Genomic DNA, 27142 nt, shown 5'->3' with positions numbered 1-27142 from the left:
GGATTTGAAATAGCTCAACTGGAATTCCTTCACCTCCACTAGCTTTGTTCATAGTGATGCTTCCTAAGGCCCACTTGACTTCACATTCCATGATGTCTGGCTCTAGGTCAGTGATCACACCATTGTGATTGTCTGGGTCGTGAAGATCTTTTTTGTACAGGTGTGTGTATTCTTGCCACCCCTTCTTAACATCTTCTGCTTCTGTCAGGTCCATACCATTTCTGTCCTTTATTGAGCCCATCTTTACATGAAATGTTCCCCTGGTATCTCTAATTTTTTTGAAGAGATCTCTAGTCTTTCCCATTCTATTGTTTTCCTCTATTTCTTTGCACTGATCGCTGAGGAAGGCTTTCTTATCTCTCCTTGCTATTCTTTGGAACTCTGCATTCAAATGGGTATATCTTTCCTTTTCTCCTTTGCTGTTGGCTTCTCTTCTTTTCACAGCTATTTGTAAGGCGTCCTCAAATTAAAGATTTACCAGAGCCAATATAAGCATTCTCCTTGACTTGATCAGAAAAACTGAAAAATACATGGAGGGGTAACTTCCTTCTCATATGACTTGACGTTACTCAATTCTAGGTCTTCCTAACACCTAACATGATCTCTGTTATCAGGAGAGTAAGAGTGCCACCCTTCAAGAAACACTGCTTTTGAAGATCTAAATAGACATTTCTATGACTAAATAGACATTTTGGTAAAACATACAGATGGCTAAAAAGCACATGAACAGATGCTTAACACCACTAATTAATAGAGAACAGCAAATCAAAACTAAAATATGGTATCACCTCATACCGGTCAGTATGGCCATCATAAAAAAATCTACAAATAACAAATGCTAGAGAGGGTGTGGAGAAAAGGGAACCCTCCTTCACTATTGGTGGGAATGTAAATTGGTAAGAGCCACTATAGAGAACAGTAGAGAGGTTCCTTAAAAAACTAAAAACAGAACTATCATATAATTCAGCAATCCTGCTCTGGGGGATATAGCTGGAGAAAACACTATTTGAAAAGATATATGCACCCCAATGTTCACAACAGCACTATTTACAACAGCCAAGACATGGAAGCAACCTGTCCATTAACAACTGAATGGACAAAGAAGTGGTATATATACACAATGAGATATAACTCAGCCACAAAAAAGAATGAAATAATGCTATTTACAGCAGCAGGAATGGACCTAGAGATGTTCATACTAGGTGAAGTAAAATCAGAGACAGAAAAATGGATACCGTATGACATCACTTATATGTGGAATCTCAAATATGACATAGATGATCTTACCCACAAAACAGAAACAGACTCACAGACTGAGAAAACAAGCTTGCGATTACCGAAGGGGAAGGCTGGGGAGGGGAAGTCAGGAGTTTTGTTATAGTACAGACAAAGTATTATACATAAAATAGATGACCAACAAGGACCTACTGTATAGTGCAGGGAGCTATACTCAGTACCTTGAAATGAGCTAGAATTGAAGGGAATATTAAAAAGAATATGTAACTGAGTTACTTTGCTGCACACCAGAAACTAACACAACATTGTAAATCCACTGCTGCTGCTGCTGCTGCTGCTGCTAAGTCGCTTCAGTCGTGTCCGACTCTGTGCGACCCCATAGACGGCAGCCCACCAGGCTGCAAATGAAGGCAACGTTTTTTAAAGTAAGTATATCTCAGATTTTTTTCAAGAGATATACTTACTTTAAAAAACGTTGCCTTCATTTGCAACATACTGTTTCTGCTTTGGTAGGAAACTGACGAGGGGGCTGAGGCAGGAGTCACTGAAATCCCCCTTTTCAGTGAGCTTCTCAGGAAGGCATGCAAGTAGAGAGGGAAAGACTGTGGTTTCAAGAACTCGGATATATTTGCCCACCTCCTGTGAAAGAGAGCAGAGGGATTTTCTTACCATAAGGCAGTGTTTTTCTTCGCCCAGGGACAGGGGAGCCTGGTGGGCTGCCGTCTATGGGGTTGCACAGAGTCGGACACGACTGAAGCGACTTAGCAGCAGGAATCCTGGTTTTAGAATGTGTCATCAGTTGGGCATCAGTTGGTTGTAGGAATAGTCAGAGACAAGAATCAGAAGATGAATAGGGCAGGAAAAGGGCTAAATTTGTCAGATAATGAAGTGGAGTTATTAGGGCAGATGAAAGATGACCCTCCAAAGGGTACTTTTTGGGGTAATCAAAATCAAGTAGCAGAGATGACAGTTAGAGATTAGTAATGGGAAAAACTGTTAGCAGAACCAAGGAGGAAAGGAGAAGAAATACAAGCTTCAGAGAAAGGAAATGATGAAGAGGATTCTGAGTAAGTCCAGACAAGAGGGAAGAAGAAAATGCACCTGCATGAACGTGCACGGGCTCCTTCATCCTGTCGGCTGAAACTGGAGGCAGAGCAGCAGTATTAGCAGTGAGCTATGATAAGAAAAGGGCAGAGAGGAGTGGAGAAACAACTGTGGCTTTAGAAGGCAGCTGAGCAGAGCTTATAAGGAGAATCCATATAGGAAGGAGAAAGGAAGAGACAGGAAGAAACATGAACTTGGGTAGACCTCTTTGAGATACTCTAGAAATGGCAAACACAAGGCACTCGTGCCTCTTTTATCATATTGATTACGCTTTATTTTCCTCTGAATATAGATCTGGCTTCAGAACCCTTCTCAAAACAGCACTCTAGTTAGCCACTACTGACTGATTTGACCTGATGATAGTTATGAAAGCTGCGTTCTTATGGTATTAAAAAACAAAAAATACAAACAAGCACTCTATGGGGTTCTGCTAATACCTACTCACTGACTGAAGAGTAATAAAGAAAAAACTTAACTTCTAGCTAGAAAAGCAAAATGCTTCAGTGTGAGATGTTTATTAATATGGACATAATAATTCACAGGTATGGAAGTGAGTAAATGTATATGTGAAACATCAGCATTTCAAATAGGTAGACCAAAGCATTCAATATTTGTAATCTGAAACTCTGTTTTAAGCATTCATATGCACACGAAAATCAGCTCATCCTTCACCTTGGCAACTGAAACCTTTAAACCCCATAAACTGATATGAGTTACATTTTGAGTTAAGTAGCTGATATCAAACAACAGCATGTTCAAATAATCAGAGTTTTCTCCTTCCTTCTCTACATATGACACTATATTGGGCTCAACTTCTTAAAATGTTAGCATGAACACCAAGAAAGTTTTTCTTCCCACCACAACACATTTTCCAAAAGCACATATAAATAATGCAACAACCTAACAGCATTGATTATGATCAGGCTATGGAGACAGCTGGGGGAAAACTGGGATTTTTATCAATGGTGATAAAAAAAGAAACAGCATTCATTTTCGGTCTGAAACTAAATTTTTCAAAAGGGAGGAAGGATGGAGTGTGACAAGTTGCTTTGGTTCCAACTTCCTCCTCCACGCATTCGTTAATTTCACCCAGATCTGAGCATCTGAGGCCTTTGCGTATTCATACAAAGAACCACTTGAAGGCACACAATGCCCTCAGATTTTCCCTAGTCAGGGAAACATTCAGTGCTTTCTTTGAACTGTTCTGTTTGAACATCTCAGTACGTTATTCATGTTCTGCCAAACAGCTCATAATGCTTTGGAGGAGGAGAGCTGCTGTTAGGGGTTATCCTTTTTATGACTTTATTCTGAATTAACAACAATAAAAAAGATGTTCATTATCCTAGGCTAGTTTAACTGAGATAGAAAAGGAAAGAGGCAGTGGGGAGGGAGGGAAGAGAACAGTGATCTCTCAAGAATTTTTTGCAGCCTGAGTGTCTATTGACCCAAATACATTCATCATCATAGCTCCTGGGAACCAACACAACAGAATCCTAAGTGGCCTCCTACATTGACTCCAGCCCTTTTTACTGCAGCCAGGGTAATCCTCTCAAAACACATGTCTAATCATACATGCCTATCCTTCCTCTCTGTGGTCTAGCAAGGTTCTTCGTGGTGTGGCCCCTTCCTGCCTTGTGGCAGATTATTGCATACCTTGTTCTCTGGACTCCAGCCCCACTGGCCTTCTTTCAATGCTTCCATGCCACAGGGCCTCTGCTGACCACAGGGCCTTTGCACAAGCTGACTCTGCATGGAATGCTGTTTCTACTCCCAACTCCTTTGCTCAGCTTTTATAATACTAGCCTAAATGTCTTATAACTTCTCAAGAAGGCCTGCTCTGAATCTGTCTCTACACACTGGTTCAGGTTCCCCTGATGTCTCCTCACAAAGCACTCCTTTCTCAGCATTTGTATCTATTTGTAGCCATAAATTTGTGAGACTCTTTTCCTATTCCCCCACTCAACTCTAAGCTCTGCTGGGCTATAAGAGAGACTACTTTGCTCTCCACTGTGCAACCGTGCACTGTACACACACACAGGGAGTCCTTAACAAATATGTGTTTACCTAACAAATTAATGGATTGTGCCTCATGTAACGTACTGCTTAGCTGATATATTCATAACTGTGGCACACAGAGAAAGATTTTGGAAAAAATGCTTATACTGTAAACCAAATATTATTTAGTAAATATAATAAAAAAAATTCTATCAAGCTCCCCTGCATATCCTGTTGAAACCAGCAGGTGATGACTAAACTCTGTCAGGTAAATGGATAAAATCTCCAGAAAGGAGATGGTATCTCACATTTCCTTCTGGTCTCTGCTGTGAAGGACTGGAACCTTTATTAAGGCTGCTAAGTGAAAATGTAGTCAAGTCATTCTGTCTGGAGAAAAAACAAGGTGGATGTCACTGTAATCTTCTGGGGGAATCAATCTTCAACTTGGGAGTTGGCCCAAATGATGCCAGTGAGAAGAACCACCTGGAAGGTGAACCGTGGAGAAACACAACTTACGTTGGTTTTGAAGCCTCGGCCTGGTCGGTCTGTAGTTTCTCTCCTCCTTCCACCTCCATCGTGCAATAGACAATGCGATTTGGGGCTAAGGATTTGAGGCCTTGGACTTCCATGATCACCACCTGCAAACAGAGTCGCACACAGCAGAGTTTTCTGTCAAAGTCTATGGACAGCATCAGCCAGAGGAAAACAGATACGTTAAGACCTGTCTCATGCATATACACAAAACCCCAACAGGTATCTGAGAACTTCAATCAGGTTTCTACCAGCCATGCTGGGACATATCCAGCACAAAGATGCAGTTCTTCATAGTGTAGCTTATTGCCCCCCAGATGGAAAGACAAGGTTCACTAACTCAGATGAACACAGGAGCCAGATTAAGTGGAATGGGCTACTCTTTTCTGTGTTAAAAACACATAAGATCTTGATTTTTCATTGCCACAAGAAATAGACTTTCCTATTTTAAAAAAATATAGTCTAGCTTTTAACTCAGAGCCTGATGGAGACATAGGCCAAGAAATTCACTTTCCTCTTTACAAAAAGTAAGTGATAACACAAGTGCTAAGATAAAGGGCAAGTACCATTTGGCATGAGAGTTAGAGATGCAAAAGGGAGTGATGGGGACTTTGGCAAACTGGAGAGCTCCATTTAAAGGGGGCAACTGCTACTTTGCTACAGCCCCTGTTGCCTTGCTTTACTTCAGTCTAGAGGCAAATGGATTGCCAAATACTCCAGCTTCTGCTACCAGAAAATGGAAACCTGAATCACAGTCAAAGTTAGAAATCTGAACTTGAAATTGTGGCAATAACTTTAAGACAGAGAAATAAAATAAACAAATTCTGTGCAGGCTAAAATTGTAGAGTGAAAAAAAAAAAAAGCCTACAATTGTATACTCTCTGTCTAGACTGAGAAAAAGGCTGGGTTTGGATTGACCAAGTTATATTATTTACAACTCCTGGCATTTCCCACCACTACCCTCCAACTCCATTCAGTCACCTGCTATTTTCATATTTAGTGGTACACACTGCCACTCATCAGAGGGAAGGGAGCAGAGAAGAGAGGAGAAGACACTGATTTAAAAATCAGGAACAAATGACTTGCCTCAGAGATCCATAAAGACCAAGGGATATTAACAAATCACTGACTTGTACTCCAAAAAAGCTAATGGTATTATACAAGGAGAAGGATTATGGATGTGCAAAAAATGTACACTTCTTTAACAGGCTCGATTCAAAGAAGCCTAAGACAATAGGGCCTGCATTGCCTCAGGATTCACAAGTCAATTTTCTGCATAATAGCCCAGGGATTCTCATATTCAGTGTGAATCAGAATTGCCTAGAAGGATAAGCCAGACACTGCTGGGCTTCACCCACTTAGCTGCTGACAGGCAGGTCATGGGTAGAGCCCAAGACTTCTCATTTGTAACTAGTTCCCTGGTGATGCAGATACTGATGCTGCAGATCCAGAAGCCAGTATACCACTCATCAGATACTGGGCAAATCTTGACCATCAAGTCACTCTACTTTTAAATCTCCTGAGCCTCAGTTTCCTCATCTGTAGAGTGGGGATAATGGTACAGGTTCTCTCTCTCTCTATGGCTACTGTGTGAGGATCTAATGAGACGATGCATGTAACTGAACATCTTTTCACTAGGTGGAAAGAACCATCAAATGAAAAAAATGAGAGGCTCTAGGGAAAGAACACAATTTTTGGAGTTTTAAAGATCTGAGTTCAAATCCTGAACCTGCATCTTCACTAGCTGTGTAATGATTTACAAGGTTCTTAACTACGGCGATGGCACCCCCACTCCAGTACTCTTGCCTGGAAAATCCCATGGATGGAGGAGCCTGGTCGGCTGCAGTCCATGGGGTCGCTAAGAGTCGGACACGACGGAGTGACTTCACTTTCATTTTTCACTTTCATGCATTGGAGAAGGAAATGGCAACCCACTCCAGTGTTCTTGCCTGGAGAATCCCAGGGATGGGGGAGCCTGGTGGGCTGCCGTCTATGGGGTCGCACAGAGTCAGACACGACTGAAGTGACTTAGCAGCTAACTACTCCAAGGCTTTGTTTCCATATCTGCAAATGCCCTGAAGGGTTGTTGTGAGGATTCACTGAGTGAATGATGGTGAAGGATTCTACAGATACCTACTGGTTTTCATCAGAACACTTCTCCCTAACCATCACCTGCCCAGGGACACTCCCCTTGTATTCCTGGACATCAGTTCTCCTGCTTCAGGGAACTGTTCTCTACTGTCCCTTCCAGCCATGCAATTCTATAATTACATAAAATATATCCGGTACGAGCCTGCGAATTCAAACCTAGTCTGCCCTGATGAGATGACAGTCCTCTCTCTCTCTGCCTCTTTTTAGCTCCCCTCCCTGTGTCCACCAAAACACATTCACAAACAGATACACAAGGCCTTCTGTTGCTGACTTAGAATGATGAGCAATCTAGTGCTCTAATTACAAAGTATTTGGGAAACCTAGGGCATTTCATTTTGAACTTGCACTTACAAGTTACAACCTGTTTGAATCATGTACACATGGGGGTACGGCTGGGGACTCATCCACATCAGTATTTTTGACAATCAGCTGTTTAATATTGAGCACTGATAAAGAATTAAAAAATTACAGACTTAAAAGCTTCATGCAAATCAATAAACCACTTTCCCCTCACCTTTTAGTAGGAAGACAAGAGGCAGTAGGGAATAAATTGCCACCTTTAATTGGCAGTAATCAAATTCAAAGACACCTAAGAAAAAGCATTCAGTATCTCAGGTGGCAGTATTAAAAAAAGGAAGGAAGTTTGTGTGAAATTACACTGGTAATTTTTTCATGCACAAAGTGCTCTATATTTAACTGAATACTGCCTCTTCCACTTGCAAAATACATGTTGAAAATACTGCAATGTGACTATCCCAATCTGAACTGAGCACAGTAAAACAAATTACCGGCAGTTCATTCACAGTAAGCCTTAATGATGTTCTAAAATGTTAATTTAATCTTTACAAATTTTAATTAAATCTATAGAAATTTGATCTATTCTCTGAGTTTCCTATCTTGGATTATCATAAAATCCTTACAGAGTTTGAGCTTTCATATTTTATGAATGGGTCTCCAACTTTGGAGTATGTAAGGAGTACCTGGATAGCTCCTTAAAACGCACGTTCCAGGGCTATGCTCCGTGTGGAGATTTTATTCGTGACAATTTTATTGAGGCATGTTTTACATATCATATAATTCACCGTTTCAAGTGCACAATATGGTAATTTCAATAAGTTTATTAGATTGTACAACCATCATAACAAATCACTGCTTGGAACATTTTTCTCTCCCCCAATAAGTTTCCTTATGATCATCGCTGCTTCCTGTCCTAGACAACACTAACCTACTTTCAGTTTCTGGATATATGTCTTTTTGGACATTTCATATCAATGGCATCAAATAATATGTGGCCTCTTGCATCTGGCTTCTTTCACTAAGCATAATGTTTTGAAAGTTCGTCTATATTTTAAAAAATGTATCAGTAGCTTATTAATTTTTAATTGGTGAAGAGCATTCTATGGACGTACCACATTTTTGTCTATTCATTCATCTGTTGATAGGCATTTAGACTGTTTCCATTTTTTGCTATACTGAATGATGCTGCTATAAACATTTGTGAGCAAGTCTTTGTGGACACATGTATTTTCATCTCTCTAGGGCAGATATCTAAGAGTGGAATTGCTGGATCACCTGGTAATTTTATGCTTACCATTTTGAGAAACCACAAAGCTATTTTCAAAAGTGGCCACACCATTTTATATTCTCCTCCTCTAGAGATTTGGGTCAACAGTTTTGGGGGTGCTGGAATGTGCACACTGAACCAGTTTTTAATAATTCTGATGCAGTTAGATCAGATCCACTCCTTACATTGCATGTATGATAAACAAACATGTGAGTCAAAGTGACAGACAACTACTGACATGTTGAGACTTCTGCCATAATTCTGGCCCAAAGGGGTTCTTTCTTGGGGTAATGAGACAAACTAAACAAGTCTCCACTGCAACAAGGGGCTTTCTATGGGGAAGCCAATGGGAGGGAGAATCAGAAAGAAAACCGTCAACCTGCCATGAAATGAAGCTAGATTGTCTGTTTTTTTTGAACATAGGTTACCAAAATGTTAAACTTTCTAAATTGTACAAGATATTTACAAAATCCTTCAGAACTGCTTTAAGATGGGCAAAGTGATTCAACATTAAATTTAATAGGTGGTTCTTAAGATTGCATTTCCTAAGGAAAAGGATGGTTTCCTGGAGATGGGAAATTACTTGCTGATTAGCTGACCCATGCCTAGCAAGCTGTTATTTTAATAACTGCTCCTGGGGAGCAAAAAGGAGAACAAGCTGATTGTGATGCATCTAATCACCCTGGTCTGGCCTGCTCTGCCAGGAAGCTCTCAAGGATTTAGGGCTTTTTACCTCCAAGGAGAAAGACAGCACGACGTCTGATTTGGACAGCTGGTTCTCACTCTCCTCACCCATGTCAATGATGGAAGCATTGTGGCTGCGTTTGAGTTTCTGAAGCTTGAACTCGCCGCCTTTGGACACTGGCATGCTCTCCAAATTAGCCATGAGCAGGTTGACGGATGACTTCAGCTCCTCAATGTACATGTTTTCCATTTCTTTGGATACGAACTTGGGAAATTTGCGTTCCTTATAAAGAAAAAGAAAGGAATGAGCCATGGAGTAAATAAAGACTTGATTTACATAAAAGATTTTCATCTTTCAGCCCTGAGTTCTGATGACATCTACCACTAGTGAAATTTTCCCAGATACTGTGGCACATGCTAGAAAAATGTTCAGTCGAGTTGAGTAGACAGCTGCCTGCCTTCTAGTTATTTATCATCTCTAACAGGTAAGAAACACATAATATATAGTAAGAAAGACAGAAATGTTTATTATAGTTCTATCTCCCCCCCCCAAGTTATCATCAGAATATTTGATTTATGGAATGAAAAATAGGGTGATGTTTTTTCAAATCTGGTTTCAAATCAATTTTTCTTTTTTTAGGAAAATGCAGTCAGTTGTTTTTAAGTTGAGGAGACAGAAAGACACCTTATTTCTGGATATCTATAGAGATTTTTTCACATGAATAATTCAAAAGGAGCTCATCTGAGATGTTTCAAATGTAGCCTGTGGCTATTTCTAAGAGGAATACTTAACTGTTTTCAAGAAAAATTAATGAAGTGATGAAAAACATGATTAAAATTCCTTAGAAAAGAAGATAAAACAACTCAGTATCAGAACTGAACTCTCTGTTTTTGTTTTTTGCTTTTTTTTTTGACCACCCCATGCAGCATGTGGGATCACTGAACCTACACTGCCTGCAGAAGTGTGGAGTCTAAACCACTGGACCACTGGGAAATTCCCCTAGTTTCCCTTTTCTTAAGAGTTCAGTTGTAATGGCAACTTGCTTTAGCCAGGCTATGTGTTTCTTCACAGCTCTAAGTTGTCTGGATGACTCGAATGAGTAGACTCTGCATCAATCACTTTCTCAAAGAATCAGCCCTCTGCAGTCCAGCTCCATAACTGAGCAGGTGAGGTGCAAGTCAAATCAGTTTGATGTCTTTTTTTTTTTTTTGCAAGTGACAGAAAAATCTAATTTGAACTGACTTAAACAATAAAAGGAATGTATTGGTTTGAAAATGTCCTAGGGTAGCGGCAGCTTCCAACAAGGCTGGAATGAGGAGTCAGACAATATCATTATAACTGAGTTTTTCCTTCAAAACTGGGTTTGGGTTTCTCTGAGTTGGCTTCATGCTCAGTCTGGCTCCTCTTTATGTCATAAAAAGGTTGCTAAAGCCTGTACTTCACAATACCTAAGGAAGAGTGAACATCTTCTCTCGTGATGCTCATAGAAGATGGATCATCTTTATCTCAGAATTCTCAGAACTCTGATTGATGTGCATACCCTGAACCAGTTTCCATGGCCAGCGGTGGGTCATGTTGAATTGCTTAGACCTGAGTTATGTCTTCCGTCTCTGTGGCTCAGGGTAGAATTCCACCTGGATCACAGGGAACACGGATTGGAAACATCAAGGTAGATGCTATGATGAAAGTAGATGAGAACTGAAGTCTTCCTCAAAGATTTAGAGGTGGCTTTCTAGAGAAGGTGACCCTTGGGCTGAGTGTGTGATGGATGAGGATGAGTTTGACATTGGGCTGATGTGGCTGAGACATGGCCACTTGTATTTGCTGGTTTTCCATGAAAAATATAATAGGCAACCATAAATCTAAGAAGGTCTATATAAGCTGAACACAGTTGCAAATATTTCTCCATCTCTTTTTGAACATGGCACTTCTTACAAGTGAAGAGAAGGATGAGGTAAGTTAATTTATGTTAAGGCTGCCAAGCAGCAAAGGTTACATAATAATAGCCTGAAGGCCGTTACACTCATATATTTCCTTTCTCCTTACATTTGGGCCCAAACCTCATATCTGTATGGGATATTGGGGGAGCTGGGTAAGTGGTATCTTTAATTTGTACTAGAAGCAGCTGGCCCTGCAGTTGCCATAGAGATGGGGAGAAAAACCATCCTGACTAGGAAGTGGGTTCTTTCCTGCCAATCAGCCTTACTATCAAGTGTGATCCTTCATCACACACATCTTTGGGACTCACTGAAGGCCTTTTCATTTGAAAGGCTTTGAAACTCTGCCACAGTCTTGAAACTCTGGAAGACGACTCAGTGGTTATAGACACTACCACTCTGGCCCAGAGGTGGGTTCGACCAAACTTTATACAGCAGAATACTGGAAAAATCCAGAGTGATCACTCCTCCCAGAACTTGGACAGTTCCTAACAACAGCATAAAAACAGGCTCATAAAACTGAGGTCTGCAAGGGAAAACAAGGCCATTTTTCTGCTCTGAGTACTTAAGCCTTGAGACGCAATAGCATTCTGTCAATCTCGGCTGAGGTTCTAAAGTGGTGTCTTCAGCAGCACACCCATTATAAACATATTTCAAAGCTGAAGTTGTGCCAAAATAAGGAAAATGTAGTGGTCCATCTCAATTGCTACATTTCCAAGCATAAAAGTAAATCAGTCTTGACAAAAGGATTGCTTATTCATATTGCTTTATGAAAGACAGAGCACGTGAGTGGAGAAAGTCTCCCACAGAAATTCTCTGCCGGTCATTCGTTTTGGTTTTGGGATAATAACATTCCACAGTGGGGACGCCTCCCAAGGACAATTCCTTCTGGAGTTACTGATGCTCGGCCACACTGAGGGATTTAGGGAACATCTTGAAAAACAGCATTTGAAAGTGCTAACAGCTCTGCCAGTCATTTGCTTTGCTTTTATGCCTCTTCATTTTCACTCATACAGAATGAAGCAGCTACATGTAAAAGCTGGCAAGGGTCCTTGGATAAAGAATCCTTAGACCCCAAGGCACAACTGACATTATAGATGGTCAGAAGGAAGGCTGTGGTACAAGGACACTCTCCAGATGTGGAGCTTGCCTACAGATGTGCCAAGTCAGTACAACGTCTCAGACCCTTCCTGGGCTCCTAGCACCCGTTAGACAGTATGGCTATCACTAGGAATGAAGGAGTCAGCTGAGAGGTTGGGGGGTTCGCCAGAAAGTGCCCAGGCACCATATGACACCCGTGGTGTGAGAGGCATGTGCAGGCACAAAGGGGCACTGAGGAGCCTTATCCAGTCCACACCGGTGAAACAGACTCGCCTTGAATCCTGGGCCTGCCATTCACTAGTTATGTGACTTTGAACAGGTTTCTTCACCTGTCTGAATAACAGTGTTTATATCTGAAATGTGAATGACAAAGCTTAAAAAGTTATTGTGAAGAGTAAGAGATAATACACATTAATACTTTTTGACCACTGAGCATTCATAGACATACATAGATATGTATACACATATACTCAGCCCATATATATGTATATTTACACACACACATATGTATATGCATATATACATATATTCCTACACAGATATACATATCAAATTGTGTCAGGCACCATGCTACTACTAGCACTCGAATAACAATAGCACAGTCATAGTGGGGAACACAGAAAAGACCATGCTGCCACGTGGCACTGACAGGTTACTGGGTACTAAGTTAAGCACTGTATATGCTCTACCTCCTTAATCTTTCCACAACCCAGTGAGGCTGGTGCTGCCATTTATTCCCATTTGCTGGAAAAAAATGAGATACAGAAGTTCCATCCATAATCAGCAGAACTGAGTTTGAAACCCAGAGCGCACACAACAGGGCTGGATTACCTGGCCCCAAGTGGCGTCAGGGCCGAGGTGAACCCTTCGGGGCCTCTCAGCAGTGAGCACCCTCCACACACCTCGCTGTACAGCTCCCAGTGCTCAGCAGAGCATGGGCCAGAGCCAAGTCCTCCACAGCAGTGGCCACCCCACCATCACCAGCCAATGTGGCCTGTACAATGCTGGGAGATGGGTGAAGTGTAGGGAGTGATGGGGGAAGGGTGAGTGTGTTAAATGAGAGAAAGGAGGTCTTGGTAGTTATTATCAAAATCAGCATCACAGATACTAGAAGCATTTGGAGCACAGCTAGTACAGCTTCCTGGATTGGTTCTTTTACTCAAAGCTATGCTTAAGTGGCTTCATTGCACTTCTTAGCTTTTATGAATTACATAGATTTACTTTCCTTTGAATGAACCTCCCTGGGATTTAGATTTTTCTTTGAAGTCAGATTCCCCTGGGTTCTTAGCTACCTGTGAAAGGTCAGAGTCAGGGAGATGCTCCCTACACACATTTTTCAGGAAAAAAACTGAACTAAATTACTATATGCTTGGACACTATGCTACTTTATGACCCAGGATAGATGCCAGGTCCAAGAACATTTATTAAGGTGGAGGTGGTATCATTCTCTGGAAGGAGAGGATCCACTCTGATCTGATTTTTGGCAATGCAGGGAGCAGAACTTTTCCATCACAGAAATATTTGGATGCTGTTTCTCACGTAGGCACATCATCATGTTTGCAATGGGACCACGGAATGAGATAGTCATTTTGCTCTGCAGAGAATAGAGTTTAAATGGCAACTCAACATTTAAATGATAGCTTGAAAAACCAATGGTATTTCACTCCCAGACCTCTGCCTCTAATACTGCAGAAGCTGTATTTGTCTTATATAATTAGCTCAAAAATTTTGGACTTTTACCCCAAAATGTGGCCAAAAGAACTGGCAAATATCACAGCAGCACTAATGCCACAAGCTGCCGGTGTAAGCTCCAGTGTCAACTTCTAATCACGTAATTTAAATAACTTGGACTTAATTCCTGGGTGAAATCTGGAGAACTTTAATGTCAACATGAGAGGATTTCGGAAAATGTTTGAGCAGGGATTAAGAAGTCTTTCCTACCAGACTTTTAGAAATGCATTCAGGTCCCTTCATGGAACTTTTAAGGCATCGTGTCTGATGTTCACAGTGAGGGCTCACACAGCCGTCTGTCTGATGATTTGTTGGATGCTGGTGTGACTGAATTGACAGATTACATGGCAGGACTGCAGGTGGAGGAAAGCCACCTCACACTTGGCTCCTTTCTCTCCGAGGAAGAAAGGACACACATCTGCCTTTTGTTTAATTGCGTGAGGATGAGAATGCTGCTGGCAGAACCACCAAGGTCCCTACCACCTCTTTCCCAGATTCCAAGGTAATCAAAGTAGAAGGGATTCAGAATGCCAGGAGCCCATTCTGCCTGCCATGTGCTACTGCTTCATTTGGGCCTCTGGATGACCCGAAGGGAACGCACAGTAAATTGTTGTGGAAGAGAGAAAGCAGGCTCCAGGAGAGGCAATCGTCAGGGAGGGAGGGGCTGGGACAGTCTTGTCCTGGTGGAACTTCCTGCCTGTCCTCTGACTACTGAAAAGAAAGAACATGAAGCTTGGAGTTAAAGCACTCAGCTTCCTCCTTACTAGCTAGGTGCGCTCTGGTGTACCACTTACACTTTCTGATGTGCCTGAATTGGGGAGAATTATTGCAATGCCCAGAATTGTCTGTCACAGGTCTGAATGAGACTTTATGTGAAATCACACAGCCAGTGTAATTTAATAAAGGACTGATTAGCAGAGAGAGGTCAGGATGCAGAAAGGTGAAGGCCTGGGTGAAAGGCATGTCAAACCCTTGGATTGGAATGATGGGGAAATGAAGCTTTGTGTTTGGGATGGCATTTTGGGATGGTAGTGTGCATGATGGTTAAGAGAGAAGGTTCTGGTCACTGAATGACCTTGGCCAAGGCCTCTAACGTCTATGCCTCAACCTCTTCTATTATCCTCAGAAGGGGATAATAATAGCACCTTTCTCATAAACATAAAGTTGTTGGAGGGTCATATAGGTTCTCAGATGTAAAATGATTAGGAGAGAGTTGGGCACATAGTAAACACCACATAAGCAACAGTTTTTTGTGTACATCTTCAAGCAGCTCCCAATTTATAATGACCACTCTACCCACAGCCCTGCTTTTAGAGTTAGAATCCTCACCCTCAGTGATGTATCACCAGCATTCATGTGTTTCATTAAGACCCTTACTCCCTTTCATGGTGGATTGATCAACTGCTCCGCGGGCTGGCCCTTGAACTAAGCTGGGTCATTCGGAGGCCTGACTCTTGAGATTGTGAATGTGAAAGGGGTAGTGAAAAAAGGGGAAAGAGGAGAGAGGGAGAGAGATCTGAGAGACAGGTTGATTGGCTGAATCATTTCCTATCTGGCCATAATGAAAACCTGTGGAATAGCCATGTTTCTCATTTGAGAAGCAAAGAAAGATGATTTGCAGAGAAAGAAGGAATAATGAACGGGACATACAGACTCAAGAGAAGAGGGGAAACCCTGACCCCTGGGTGGCCCCTGGCTCCACATCCTTCCTACATCTTGGCTATAACTTGCCCGTGGGCTCTGTGAGACATTCCCTAATTCTTAGAATCGACACCCTCTTGTAAAAAGCTTCCCTGTGTTGGAGCTTCTAATTTGCAATCAAGACACTCATCTTATAATTCAGAGAACAGAGTGAATTATGTATGGCAGATGACATCTATCTCCAGGAATTTCTGGTTATGATATTTACAGGAGCTGAAGTTCAGCCATATGGGTTGAATTGCACACCCTCAATAAAATTCACTGTGATGCTAGAAATAGAAAAATCAGGACATGCTGAAAGAAGACAAGCAAGGGTGCTTTGTTTCAATATCTCTTCATGAACTAGCTTTTCTCTAAGAACTTGATACTTTATTTAATTTATGGTAGACAAGACAGTTCTCATTCTTCCTTAGTATTAGCCAGGTTTGTTTAAGCAGAAGGAAAATTTATTTTCCTTGGCATTCCACTAAACAGGACAAAAAGTAGTTCTATAGCTGCAGGTCAAGACGAAGTAGATCTAGGGGGTTTGAACATCTTGAGGATCTCAGGATACTCTGTTTATTTCTGTATATTGGCTTCACTCTTTTCTCTTCTCTTCCCTACATGGAAGAATTGAACATGACTGCAAACATCTTGTTACCACTACACAACACAGCTCTGTTAGTTCATGGTCCATAGGTCTCAGGGGTTTCAGTGGTTAGGTGCACCCATTTCTGGACCAATCACTGGTGGCCAGGATAGGCTGGAAGCTGTGACTGATTTCACTTGCATGAGGAGCTCACTTCCAGGACCAAGTAACTCTTTGGCCTCCAAGGAGACCAAACGTGTGAATGAATATTGCAAAAGAAGACAGTAAATGTCCAGGACAGCAGAAGATAGTAGTGGGCAGACTCACAGAAATCCTCCTGAATGTTTAAATATACCCTCAATATACACTGAAATTATTCTCCATTCTTTGTAAATTTTGACCCAGATTCACTTCAGTTGCGTATTTCCCTGTTCAAGAAAGTCTAGTTCTAAGTTGTCAGTGGTACTCTATTTGGTGTCAGAGTATCCGGTGATGTGGGCCAGGGGAGAGAATTTCTTCATTTACTGATCAGAAATGAGCAACTTGGCTCACTATGTTAACAGCTGTTCATCCATGATATTTTAAAAATTAAAATTAGCCTACATGAGTTTCTAAAATTATCTTGTTAAGCCTCAAAGTAAACAAGACAACTAAAATAAAGGTGCCATGAGCTCATTTTGGAAGTGTGTATAAAATTTTAAGTCGCTTGAATACTTACTAGCTGTGGATATAATAGCTGCCTAAGAGCAGGGCATGGATGAAATGACCTCTATTTTCTGGATAATCTGCCAAGGAGACACTGACTTTAGAGAAGTACATTTTAAAGCCTTATTGATGTTTACTCCCACATTAAGCAGGATTTTCAAACTGAGAGTCTTTTACACTACCTTTAGCCAAACAACTGTATACTATTTTTAGCCACCAGACTGACTCGAATATAAACTTTGAAGGTGTCCAAAAACTAGATGCAAAATATTTCAACAAAAGTGCTTGAGCATGAAAGGGAATTTTCCTGCTTCTTGGAATCTCCCTTGGGTTTTTCCTCCAGTAGAATTCCTTTCCATGTGTGCAAATCCTGATACACTTCTTCCCATAGAGAGGAAGGTGAACGCCAAGCTCTACTCTGTCCATCTTGCCGGTCCTCGATTCCCACAGCCCCACCCTCACGTGCACACAAGGCCTGTGGCTACCACAGGAACCAGCAGGATGCTGTTATTTAAAACGTTGATATTTTGTTCTTCATGGATATTTTTGCATTGGTTATGATTTTTAAAGTATTGCATTAAAATATTATTTTGATGCCCACATCCTCCCACCCGGAATTTTTAAATTCTGAATCTGAGGTGAGTACCTCACCCTGTTCCAGTCCTGATACTTAGTCAGACTTGAGTTAAAGGCCTAGTGCAGTTAGTCTCTTAACTATTACAGAACTGCTTAGCTTAGATTTTTCCCTTCTCTAAAACAAGAATAACTGAAATGTCGTTACACGACTGTTTGGAGGACTGAATGAGATGGTACATGTAAAGCATTTAACATGCTTGACACAAAGGCAATACTAATAAACACCACTAGCGTGACTACTGTGAATAACCACACAAACGAACAGCAGAAGAGCAGGTAACACTTAGGCTCATAGTCATCATTAGGAAGGTAAAACCCCAACTCTAAAGCAATTCTACCTACTGGGAGACTCAGTCATGCCAGTGAAGAATCACCACTCCATGAACTGTCATTATAAGGGTTTACATATGGCAAAAAAAAAAGCACAAAAGTGGGGAGGACAAGCTCTTAGAGAAGGGGTCTTAAATTGAGGACTGAAGGCTGAGTAGGATGGCGTGATAAGTAGAAGAGAGGAGAAAGGCCATTCCAGGTTGAAACGCTAGTGAGTACAAAGGCACTGGGGCTGCAAAGGGCCTGGACGTGTTAGAGGGAGACATTCTGTGCAGCTGGAATGGGGAGTCCTGGTGGGAAAGTAATGGGAGGGTGAGGCCAGTAAGGAAGGACACGGTCTGTGGATTAAGAACCTTGAATGTCATTCTAAAGGAGCAAGCTTCTGTTCTGGGGACAGTGGAGTATTCTATTGAAGGATTCTGAGGCTCTGTTTTGAGATGTCCATATACAAGGTTTAGAATGACAATTATGTGCAGGATGGACAGAAAATGGCGAGGGAGTGGATCCCCATTTGGAGGCTACTGTAAGATCCATGCCTGGAGGATGAGGCCCTGAACTGAAGCACTGGCAGTGGTGCTGGAACGCAGTAAAAGGGATCTGACCCACATTTGGGAGGCAGAATCAATGAGCTGAGTGGCGGACTGAGTGTGGAGTGTTGTGGGGAGGAAGGAGAAATCGACAATAACCAGGAGGTGTCATCCACAGTAATTAGACAGAGGCCACATGAAGAGATGGACACTCAGTCAGAGGAAGAAGGTAAGGAGTGAGATTTTGAACATATCCAACTTAAAATGAAGGGGATTATCGAAGTGGAAATGTTCAGCAGACAGGTGGAACCATAAGGCAGGGACTCAGAAGGAAGGTGAGGCTGGATCTGAGTATGGATTGGAGTACAGGAAATACATGCATTGTCTCAAGGAATGCATGGAGGAGGAGGGCTGAGGACTCCATCAGGATGACTGTCCTCATCTTTCTTCCTCTCTGATTCTCAGTTTTGTCTTTCCACAGCCCTCAACAGTCAGTGTTCTCCCTGCGTGGGACTCAGCTCTGGTCCCCCAGCACATGTCCCCAGAGTTTCCTTACCCTGGCTATTTGGTCTGCCATTTGGAGACGGCCGTCCAGCTCTCGTCTGATCTGGGCTGCTTGCTCATCCGGATTGTCCAGCTGCACAAAAGCACAAACATGGAGACTTTGAATTTGGGTGACGACAAAAGTCCAGGAACTCATGACTTTACAATTAACACTCTTACTCTGTGCTCCCATGGACCTATTTCACTAAAACTTAAGTACTGTGTGACAGACAAATCCTTTTAGACAGTGTGATGGCGTAGGCAGGCTGTTCCTAAGAAAGGCATCTGAATGCACTTGGATAGAATCACTTATGAACTTCTAGGCAGTAGTGTTTCTAATGAGGGCCTGATGCAGCACTTCTGTTTGGGGTCCAATGAAGAAAGTGTTCACAGGGCAGACATACAGGGAAGGAGATGGTAATATAACCATTAGCAATTCATGGAGCAGACACAGTTCGCATCCAAAGCACCTACATAGCATATATCCTGCTGCTCTCCCACCCCTGGACCATGGATGATTAGTCGGTTACTGCATCCTTTCTCTCTGAGCCCTGAGACCTTCTCAACCAGTACTCCAGGTGGCGGCAGCGTCTCAGGTGGTATTGATACCTTATATACACTATTATGTATAAAATAGTGATAGATAACTAATAGAACCAACTGTATCATGTCGGGAACTCTACTCAATGCTGTGTGGTGACCTGCACGGTGAGGAAATCCAAATCAGAGGGGATATATGCCTATGTGCAGCTGATTCACTCTGTTATACAGCAGAGACTGACACAACACCGTAAAGCAACTGTATTCCAATAAAAATCCATGAAAAATTAAACAGTATAGAAGTAGGTGCATGTCCCCTTCTAACTAATCGAATGCATGCCTTAGAAACTATACTGAGTATGCTTCAAAGGGAGGTCACCCATGAACTGTTTGTGAAATTTGAGGTTAGTTACCCACTCAGTCGACTTTTGGCACATCTATATTAAATTTACATGTGATTAACAACAACAAAAAAGAAATCTATCTTTGTCTTTTCTGATGAGGAGACAATCCCCTAACTTCTCTGGTGTCAGTTTTACCATCTACAGAATAAAGGTGTTAGCTATGTAATCTCCAGCATCCCTTTGCCATATTTCTACAAATCTGTGAAAGATATTTCAAGTATTTCTACAAAGGGCCATATAACGAAGACTCTAGGCTTTGAGGGCCGTAAGGTCTCTGCTGCTGTGATTCAATTCTTCCAACGAAGCATGAAAACAGACACAGACAATATCTAAATAAATGAGCGGTGCTGTGTTCTGATAAAGTTTTATGAACAACAGGTGGTGGGCCATAGTTACTGATCCCTGCTCTAGAAATTAAAAGTTCTCTCTTCATTTCTAAGCAAGCTTAGCATTACCCTTCAAACTATAATGAGTCTGCTTTGTTCAGTAATTGATACATTATTTTACTCACAGAAGAGTTTAATAAGTATGGAACAGTGACATTCAAAAGGGATGTGCTCTATTCTTCATTTCAGAACATGTTAACTCACAACAAAAAGTCAGTTAAGAACTTGTGAGTTTTCTAAGTCTTTTTCTTTCAAGAGCCATTTTTATTCAGAAATTTGAAGATGAAAACCCAACTCCACATTAAAAAAAAAACCAACTCATCTACGCTGTGAAATAGTACAGAAAGTAAGTTATGTCTCAGTTCAGTTCAGTCACTCAGTCATGTTTGACTCTTTGTGACCCCATGGACTGCAGCATGTCAGGCTTCCCTGTCCCTCACCAACTCCCGGAGTTTACTCAAACTCATGTCCATTGAGTTGGTGATGCCACCCAACCGTCTCATCCTCCCGCCATCAATCTTTCCCAGCATCAGGGTCTTTTCAAATGAGTCAACTCTTTGCATCAGGTGGCCAAATTATTGGAGTTTCAGCTTCAGCATCAGTCCTTCCAATGAATATTCAGGACTGATTTTCTTTAGGATGGACTGGTTGAATCTCCTTGATGTCCAACAGACTTTCAAGAGTCTTCTCCAACACCACAGTTCAAAAGCATCAGTTCTTTGGTGTTCAGCTTTCTTTATAGTCCAACTCTCACATCCACACCTGACTACTGGAAAAAACATAGCTTTGATAAGACGGACCTTTATTGGCAAAGTAATGTCTCTGCTATTTAATATGCTGTCTAGGTTGGTCATAACTTTTCTTCCAAGGAGTAAGCGTCTTTTAGTTTCATGGCTGCAGTCACCATCTGCAGTGATTATGGAGCCCAAAAAAATAAAGTCTCACTGTTTCCACTGTTTTCCCATCTATTTGCCATGAAGTGATGGGACCAGATGCCATGATCTTAGTTTTCTGAATGTTGTTTTCAGCCAAGTTTTTCACTCTCCTCTTTCACTTTCATCAACAGGGTCTTTAATTCTTCACTTTCTGCCATAAGAGTCACACCATCCACATATCTGAGGTTATTGATATTTCTCCTTGCAATCTGGATTTCAGCTTGTGCTTCATCCAGCCCAGCATTTCGCATGATGTACTCTGCATATAAGTTAAACAAGCAGGGTGACAATATACAGCCTCAATGTACTCCTTTCCCTACCTGGAACCAGTCTGCTGTTTCATGTCCAGTTTTAACTGTTGCTTCCTGACCTGCATACAGATTTCTCAAGAGGCAGGTCAGGTGGTCTGGTATTCCCATCTCTTTAAGAATCTTCCACAGTTTGTTGTGATCCACATAGTCAAAGGCTTTGGTGTAGTCAATAAAGCAGAAGTAGATGTTTTTCTGGAACTCTTTCGGTTTTTCGATGATCCAACATAGGAAGTCAAGAAATACCTGGAGTAACAGGCAAATTTGGCCTTGGAGTACAGAATAAAGCAGGGCAAAGGCTAATAGAGTTTTGCCAAGAGGATGCGCTGGTCATAGCAAACACCCTCTTCCAACAACACAAGAGAAGAGTCTACACATGGACATCACCAGATGGTCAATACTGACACCAGATGGTCAATACTGAAATCAGACTGATTATATTCTTTGCAGCCAAAGATGAAGAAGCTCTACACAGTCAGGAAAAATAAGACCGGGAGCTGACTGTGGCTCAAATCATGAACTCCTTATTGCCAAATTCAGACTTAAATTGAAGAAAGTAGGGAAAACCATGAGACCATTCAGATATGACTTTAATCAAATCCCTTATAATTATACAGTGGAAGTGAGAAATAGAGTCAAGGGATTAGATCCGATAGACAAGAGTGCCTGATGAACTATGGACGGAGGTTCGTGACACTGTACCAGGAAGCAGGGATCATGACCATCTCCAAGAAAAAGAAATACAAAAAGGCAAAATGGTTGTGTGAGGAGGCCTTACAAATAGCTATGAAAAGAGAAGCCAAAGGCAAAGGAGAAAAGGAAATATATACCCATTTGAATGAAGAGTTCCAAAGAACAGCAAGGAGAGATAAGAAAGCCTTCCTAAGTGAACAATGCAAAGAAATAGTGGAAAACAACAGAATGTGAAAGACTAGAGATCTCTTAAGAAAATCAGAAATACCAAGGGAACATTTCATGCAAAGATGGGCAAAATAAAGGACAGAAATGGTATGGACCTAACAGAAGCAGAAGATATTAAGAAGTGGCAAGAATACACTGAAGAATTATACAAAAAAGTTATGTCTACTATGATGTAAATAAGAAAACTGGATAATTTACAATCATTTTTTCTCTGAAGTACCATGAATAGCCTTCATTGGTTTGTTTTACAAAACATACCTGACTTTATGCTCTTTTTATCACCCTAGTCAATTAAAGAGTTGCCTTATCTTCTCTCTTCCACGGGTTTTTTTTTAATTAATTAATTTTTTTATTGAAGGCTAATTGCTTTACACAATTTTGCTGTTCCAGCGTTTTGATGAGCAGAACTATTTTCTAGATCATGAAGACTGGATTGTAACTTTTGGCCATATATCTAGTATTTCTCAAAGGGTGTTCTGCTGAACAACAACCTTATTAGATACTCCAGAAGAAAGGACTTGGAAAGGCTCCAAAAGAATGTTAGATAAGCCTGGAAAATGCTGTGCTGAAATACAGTTTCTGAGTTCTTCAGTAAGGAAAACTGTCAGATTTTGAAACAATTCAACCACTATTTAACTTAAAATTCTATTTTTTTGCATAATGCCCAAAGAACAAGAGTTGGAAATCCTGTTCTAAATTAATCAGCAGTCACAGCACTGACCAGTGGGCCATCCATCACTGCTTGACAACCAGCGCACATAGGAAACCTGGTATCCTCGGGGCTGGTTTACGCTCCAGTGAAGTGCTTTTCAGTCTCTTTCTTGGAAGCTTCAGACCTCTTCATATCCAGGTGCAAATCCACTGGGAACACTTAGAAATGTCTGACTACTTCACTGAGAAGAAGCACAATTATGTGGTTAGAGGCTACAGTTACAGGTTCTGTCAGAAGATATGGTGCTCACAGAGGTTAAAACTGAAAAGAGAAAAAATGTTCTATGAAAATTCTCAGAGGTGTCTGAGGGCTCCCACTGGCCTCACCAAATACAACTACAAATGGCAAAGAAAGCCAGCAGTGAAGATGATGAGCAGGCTAGGTCTACATGAAACGTCATTCATTCATGCATTGGTTTACTTATTCATTCATATTTTTATGGAATGTCTTGCTATGTGTGATATTGGAATACAGAAAGGAACAAGACGGACCCAGCCCCTGACTCTATGGAGCTCAAAATCTAGAAAGAATAGCTATGATTATTTGAATTTGGACACAAAAGAGAAGGGATTAGAATTTACTGATGCCTATTTCAAGAGCAGGTATTGTATGACGTATATTAAACCCTTTTCTCAGGGGTTCCAAGAAATAAATCTTAACATGCATTCTCCCAGGAAAAGGATTCTGGGCCAGGAAACATTGCTTCCTCCTGAAAATTCATAACACATATTTACATAATTAATATTTAGGGAAATTCTGTAGTAAATAAGCCTACTTAACTGCATTTAATATTGTCTTTGACATAGTTATTTCAGTGAAAACAAGTGTTCCACAGGGTAGTGTGGGAAATTCCCCATGCAAAACATCTTTATGAGGAAGGTACCTTCATCATCACCATCTTATAGATGAGGAAACAGTCTCTGTAATGTACAAGAATGTAGTAAAATGGCATGAGCCATGTGAAATGGAGTTGGCCCTGCCTCAACCTGAAACTCTTTTTGTTCTGCTTAACATTGACTTTCTTTTTTTAGTGTGTTGTTTTGGTTTTCTTTTTGGCCCTGACAATTAACTCCTCACTCTTTGTTTAATTCAATACAAAGAATCCCCACCACCCCATGACTGGGGGGAAGAAAAATATCCACCCTCTGTTTCCTATCATGACTGATTTCCTCTGGGCAGGCTGCAGCGGTGCCAGAGGCCTCCCTAAGAAATGACAGCAACGGGCATGTCCTTATCCTGGCTCTGCCACTTAGTAGCTGTGTGACCTTGGGCAAGTTACTTAACCTCTCTGTGCTCAGGCCTCCTCATCTGAATAATCAGGATAATAAGTCTACCCAAGGAGTAATGAGGATTCACTGAGACCACAGATATAAAGCGTTTGGCCTACTCCTTGCCACGCAGCAAACGCTTAGAAAATAGTGGCTGCCGGCTGTGTTATAAGAACAGCTCATGCTGGCTGTAATTCTGACATGGCCCACAATGGGGCATCAAAGATTCAGAGAGAAGGTGCCGGATGGGCTAGTGTCCCTGCCAGGTGTGGATGTGGGTGTCTTGGTCTAATCTTCTGTGCCCAAAAAAGAAACTGATAGGGGCTTCCATTTCTGGACAAATTTCCTCGGCTTTTCAGTGTATCCTACTTTCTCCAGGGTCAAGTCCTTTGCTCTGTTGGACTTTAATTAGCAGGAATGACCAGAAGGTGGACACTGCTGCCTGAGAGTTAATGATCTGAAGGAAAGATAGAAACAGAAATGCAACCAAAGCTCCTGAAAATAGTCTGGTGTGAGAGAGGGGGCCAACCTCCACCAAAAGGTTCCACAGACCCACTGGATGAGGCCCCTTCACAATAAAGAGAAATCAAGTAATTATTTTCAAGAGCTGAAAAGAAAAAGCCAGCAAGGGGCTTCCATGGAAACAAGGTTCTGTTTACCTTGCTGGTCTTTTCCACCAAGGAAAGGAGAGATCCACTGGCGAACCAGGCCAAGGGCAAACCTTTCCTGGTGACAGCTCATTAGGGTTAAAATATGTACATGTGCATGAAGGCTTTTTACCTAATTAGCCAAATAATCTTCCTACTAGCAGGGGTCAGACAGAGGCAATGTGGTTGTTTTGATTTGCCAGCCAAGCAAAAGAAACCATTTCCCTGGGCTTTTCTTTTAAAGTGATGGAGGACTAAGCTCGGCACAGGGTTAATGCAGACAGGTATCACCTCAGCCAGGGTTCAAGCCCATCCAGAGGTCTAGGATTCTCTCCACTCACCGCTATGCCCTTTTGGTCAATGTAGACATGAGAACTCAACCCATCATGGCTGTCGGGCCAGCTGGCACTGGCAGGAACACCGCACGGTGGAGGACCCCCAGGGGGAGTCTGTGCCCACCTATCCCAATCCTTGGCTGCAGGACCCTGTCATCTCTCTTAACCTCTCTGAGTTTCAGTTTTTACTGCAGAGGGAGGACTATTTTTCACCTTGCACAGCTACGGAAAGGACTGAATGAGACCTTGTGCTTCAAGGGAAGTCAGGCTGACTTGGGTTCAAACCTTGACTCTGCAATTTCCTTACTCAAAGGGATCAAACAGGTGACTGAACCCTTCTAAGCCTCAGTTTCCTTGTCTGTGAAAAGGGGAGAAGATAAGATACCCACCTCGGTGTGCTTAGAGCATGATGGAGTGGGATGATTATGGTGTGCACATACGAGATCCTACAGCTTAGCAACTCGTTTCTAGAACTCTTCTGAGGATGGGTGTTCACCAGATGTTACCTCCCCTCCATGCCCTTTGCGATGTATGAAAGAAACCAGGCTGGGCGACGAGGTAGCCCTGGTGTGGACCAGAGGCACTTGTGTTCTGTTCATGATTTGAACTTAGCCGGAAGATGTCAGGCCAGAGTCACGGCCTCTCTGTCCACAACCCCGTCATCTGATAAACAACAAACCCTAAGAGGTTATGCTCCAGGAGTCTCTGAAAAACCTAGAGGAGCATTTCTCAAAGCTACACTCTGGGGAACACGAGTCCTAGGGACCCTCCATGAGATAGGGTTCTGTGTGTTCCTCTCTCCCCTTTCTGAGAAGCAAGAAGACACCTAAGTGGGAAATCCTGCATGAAGGCAAGGTTGTATGGGTCCGTATTTCCCAAACATATCTGACCACATGGGTAGTACATGTGAACACCGCACACATTTTGGGCCATGCTCGCCTAGGCAGTCCTCCCATGCGCCTCACTTTTCTCATGTCCATGACAGAATCTGGTGTGGGGGCAGAAGAGAAGGAGGCAGGGAAGAAGCACCTACACTATGCAAGTAAGTCTATGTCTCAGTGAAAAGGGACCCATCTGGGAGGCCCCTTCTGACATCTGGGGTGACGGAGACGTCATGCCAGGGCCTAGGCATGCAGCCCCCTCACTGGCTTCACAAGCCCTGGAGGGCGGGCCTTGCCAGTGTGCCCAGAGACATCCTTGCATACCAGCTTTCCCTAGGGATGCCTCAGTGCTCTGGGGCTCACACATTATCATTTTGTGGAGGCGAGTCCATCTCTGGACTCATCCAGTCATCACTGTTACTGCCACAAAGCAACCCACCATTAAGCGAAGAAAGGACTGTGATTCAAATATGCAGAAAATTGAAATAAACAGGCAGAGCACTCGATGCGTTGTTTGAGTAATTGTTCTGCTTTCTGGACAAATCTCTAGTCCTCAGCCTCAGAGCAAATGGACCGAGTTCAGTCTCAGGACTACACTGACATGACCCAGAACTGTGGCTGGAAGGAGATTCAGAGATGACACAGTGACTTCAGGGTAGAGACCAGGGTAGAGACCCCGCTGAGCTCTGCGGCTTGTCAGGCACCACATTCCCCCTCTGTCCTCCGCCCAGGCCTGTGGAAAGACTGGCTTGCTGCTGCT

At 42.1% G+C, this 27142-nt stretch overlaps 1 protein-coding gene across 23 annotated transcripts in view; it reads right to left on the bottom strand.

The window, feature by feature from the left end:
• CADPS (calcium dependent secretion activator) overlaps window positions 1–27142 on the bottom strand; it is a 463291-nt gene that overhangs the window by 236792 nt on the left and 199357 nt on the right. For all 23 annotated transcript variants that reach the window (XM_044934052.2, XM_044934055.2, XM_044934056.2 and 20 more), the window contains exons 4-6: window positions 19059–19139; window positions 9315–9548; window positions 4852–4973 (exon numbers count right to left, since the gene is read on the bottom strand). In XM_044934052.2, the coding sequence (XP_044789987.2) occupies window positions 4852–4973; window positions 9315–9548; window positions 19059–19139 (437 nt within the window). The remainder of the gene's footprint in view (window positions 1–4851; window positions 4974–9314; window positions 9549–19058; window positions 19140–27142) is intronic.

This window comes from Bubalus bubalis, chromosome 21 (assembly GCF_019923935.1).
Source record: "Bubalus bubalis isolate 160015118507 breed Murrah chromosome 21, NDDB_SH_1, whole genome shotgun sequence".
NCBI lineage: Eukaryota > Metazoa > Chordata > Mammalia > Artiodactyla > Bovidae > Bubalus > Bubalus bubalis.
The sequence above is the reverse complement of the archived record's forward strand: the minus strand, read 5'-3'. Positions and strand labels throughout refer to the sequence as shown.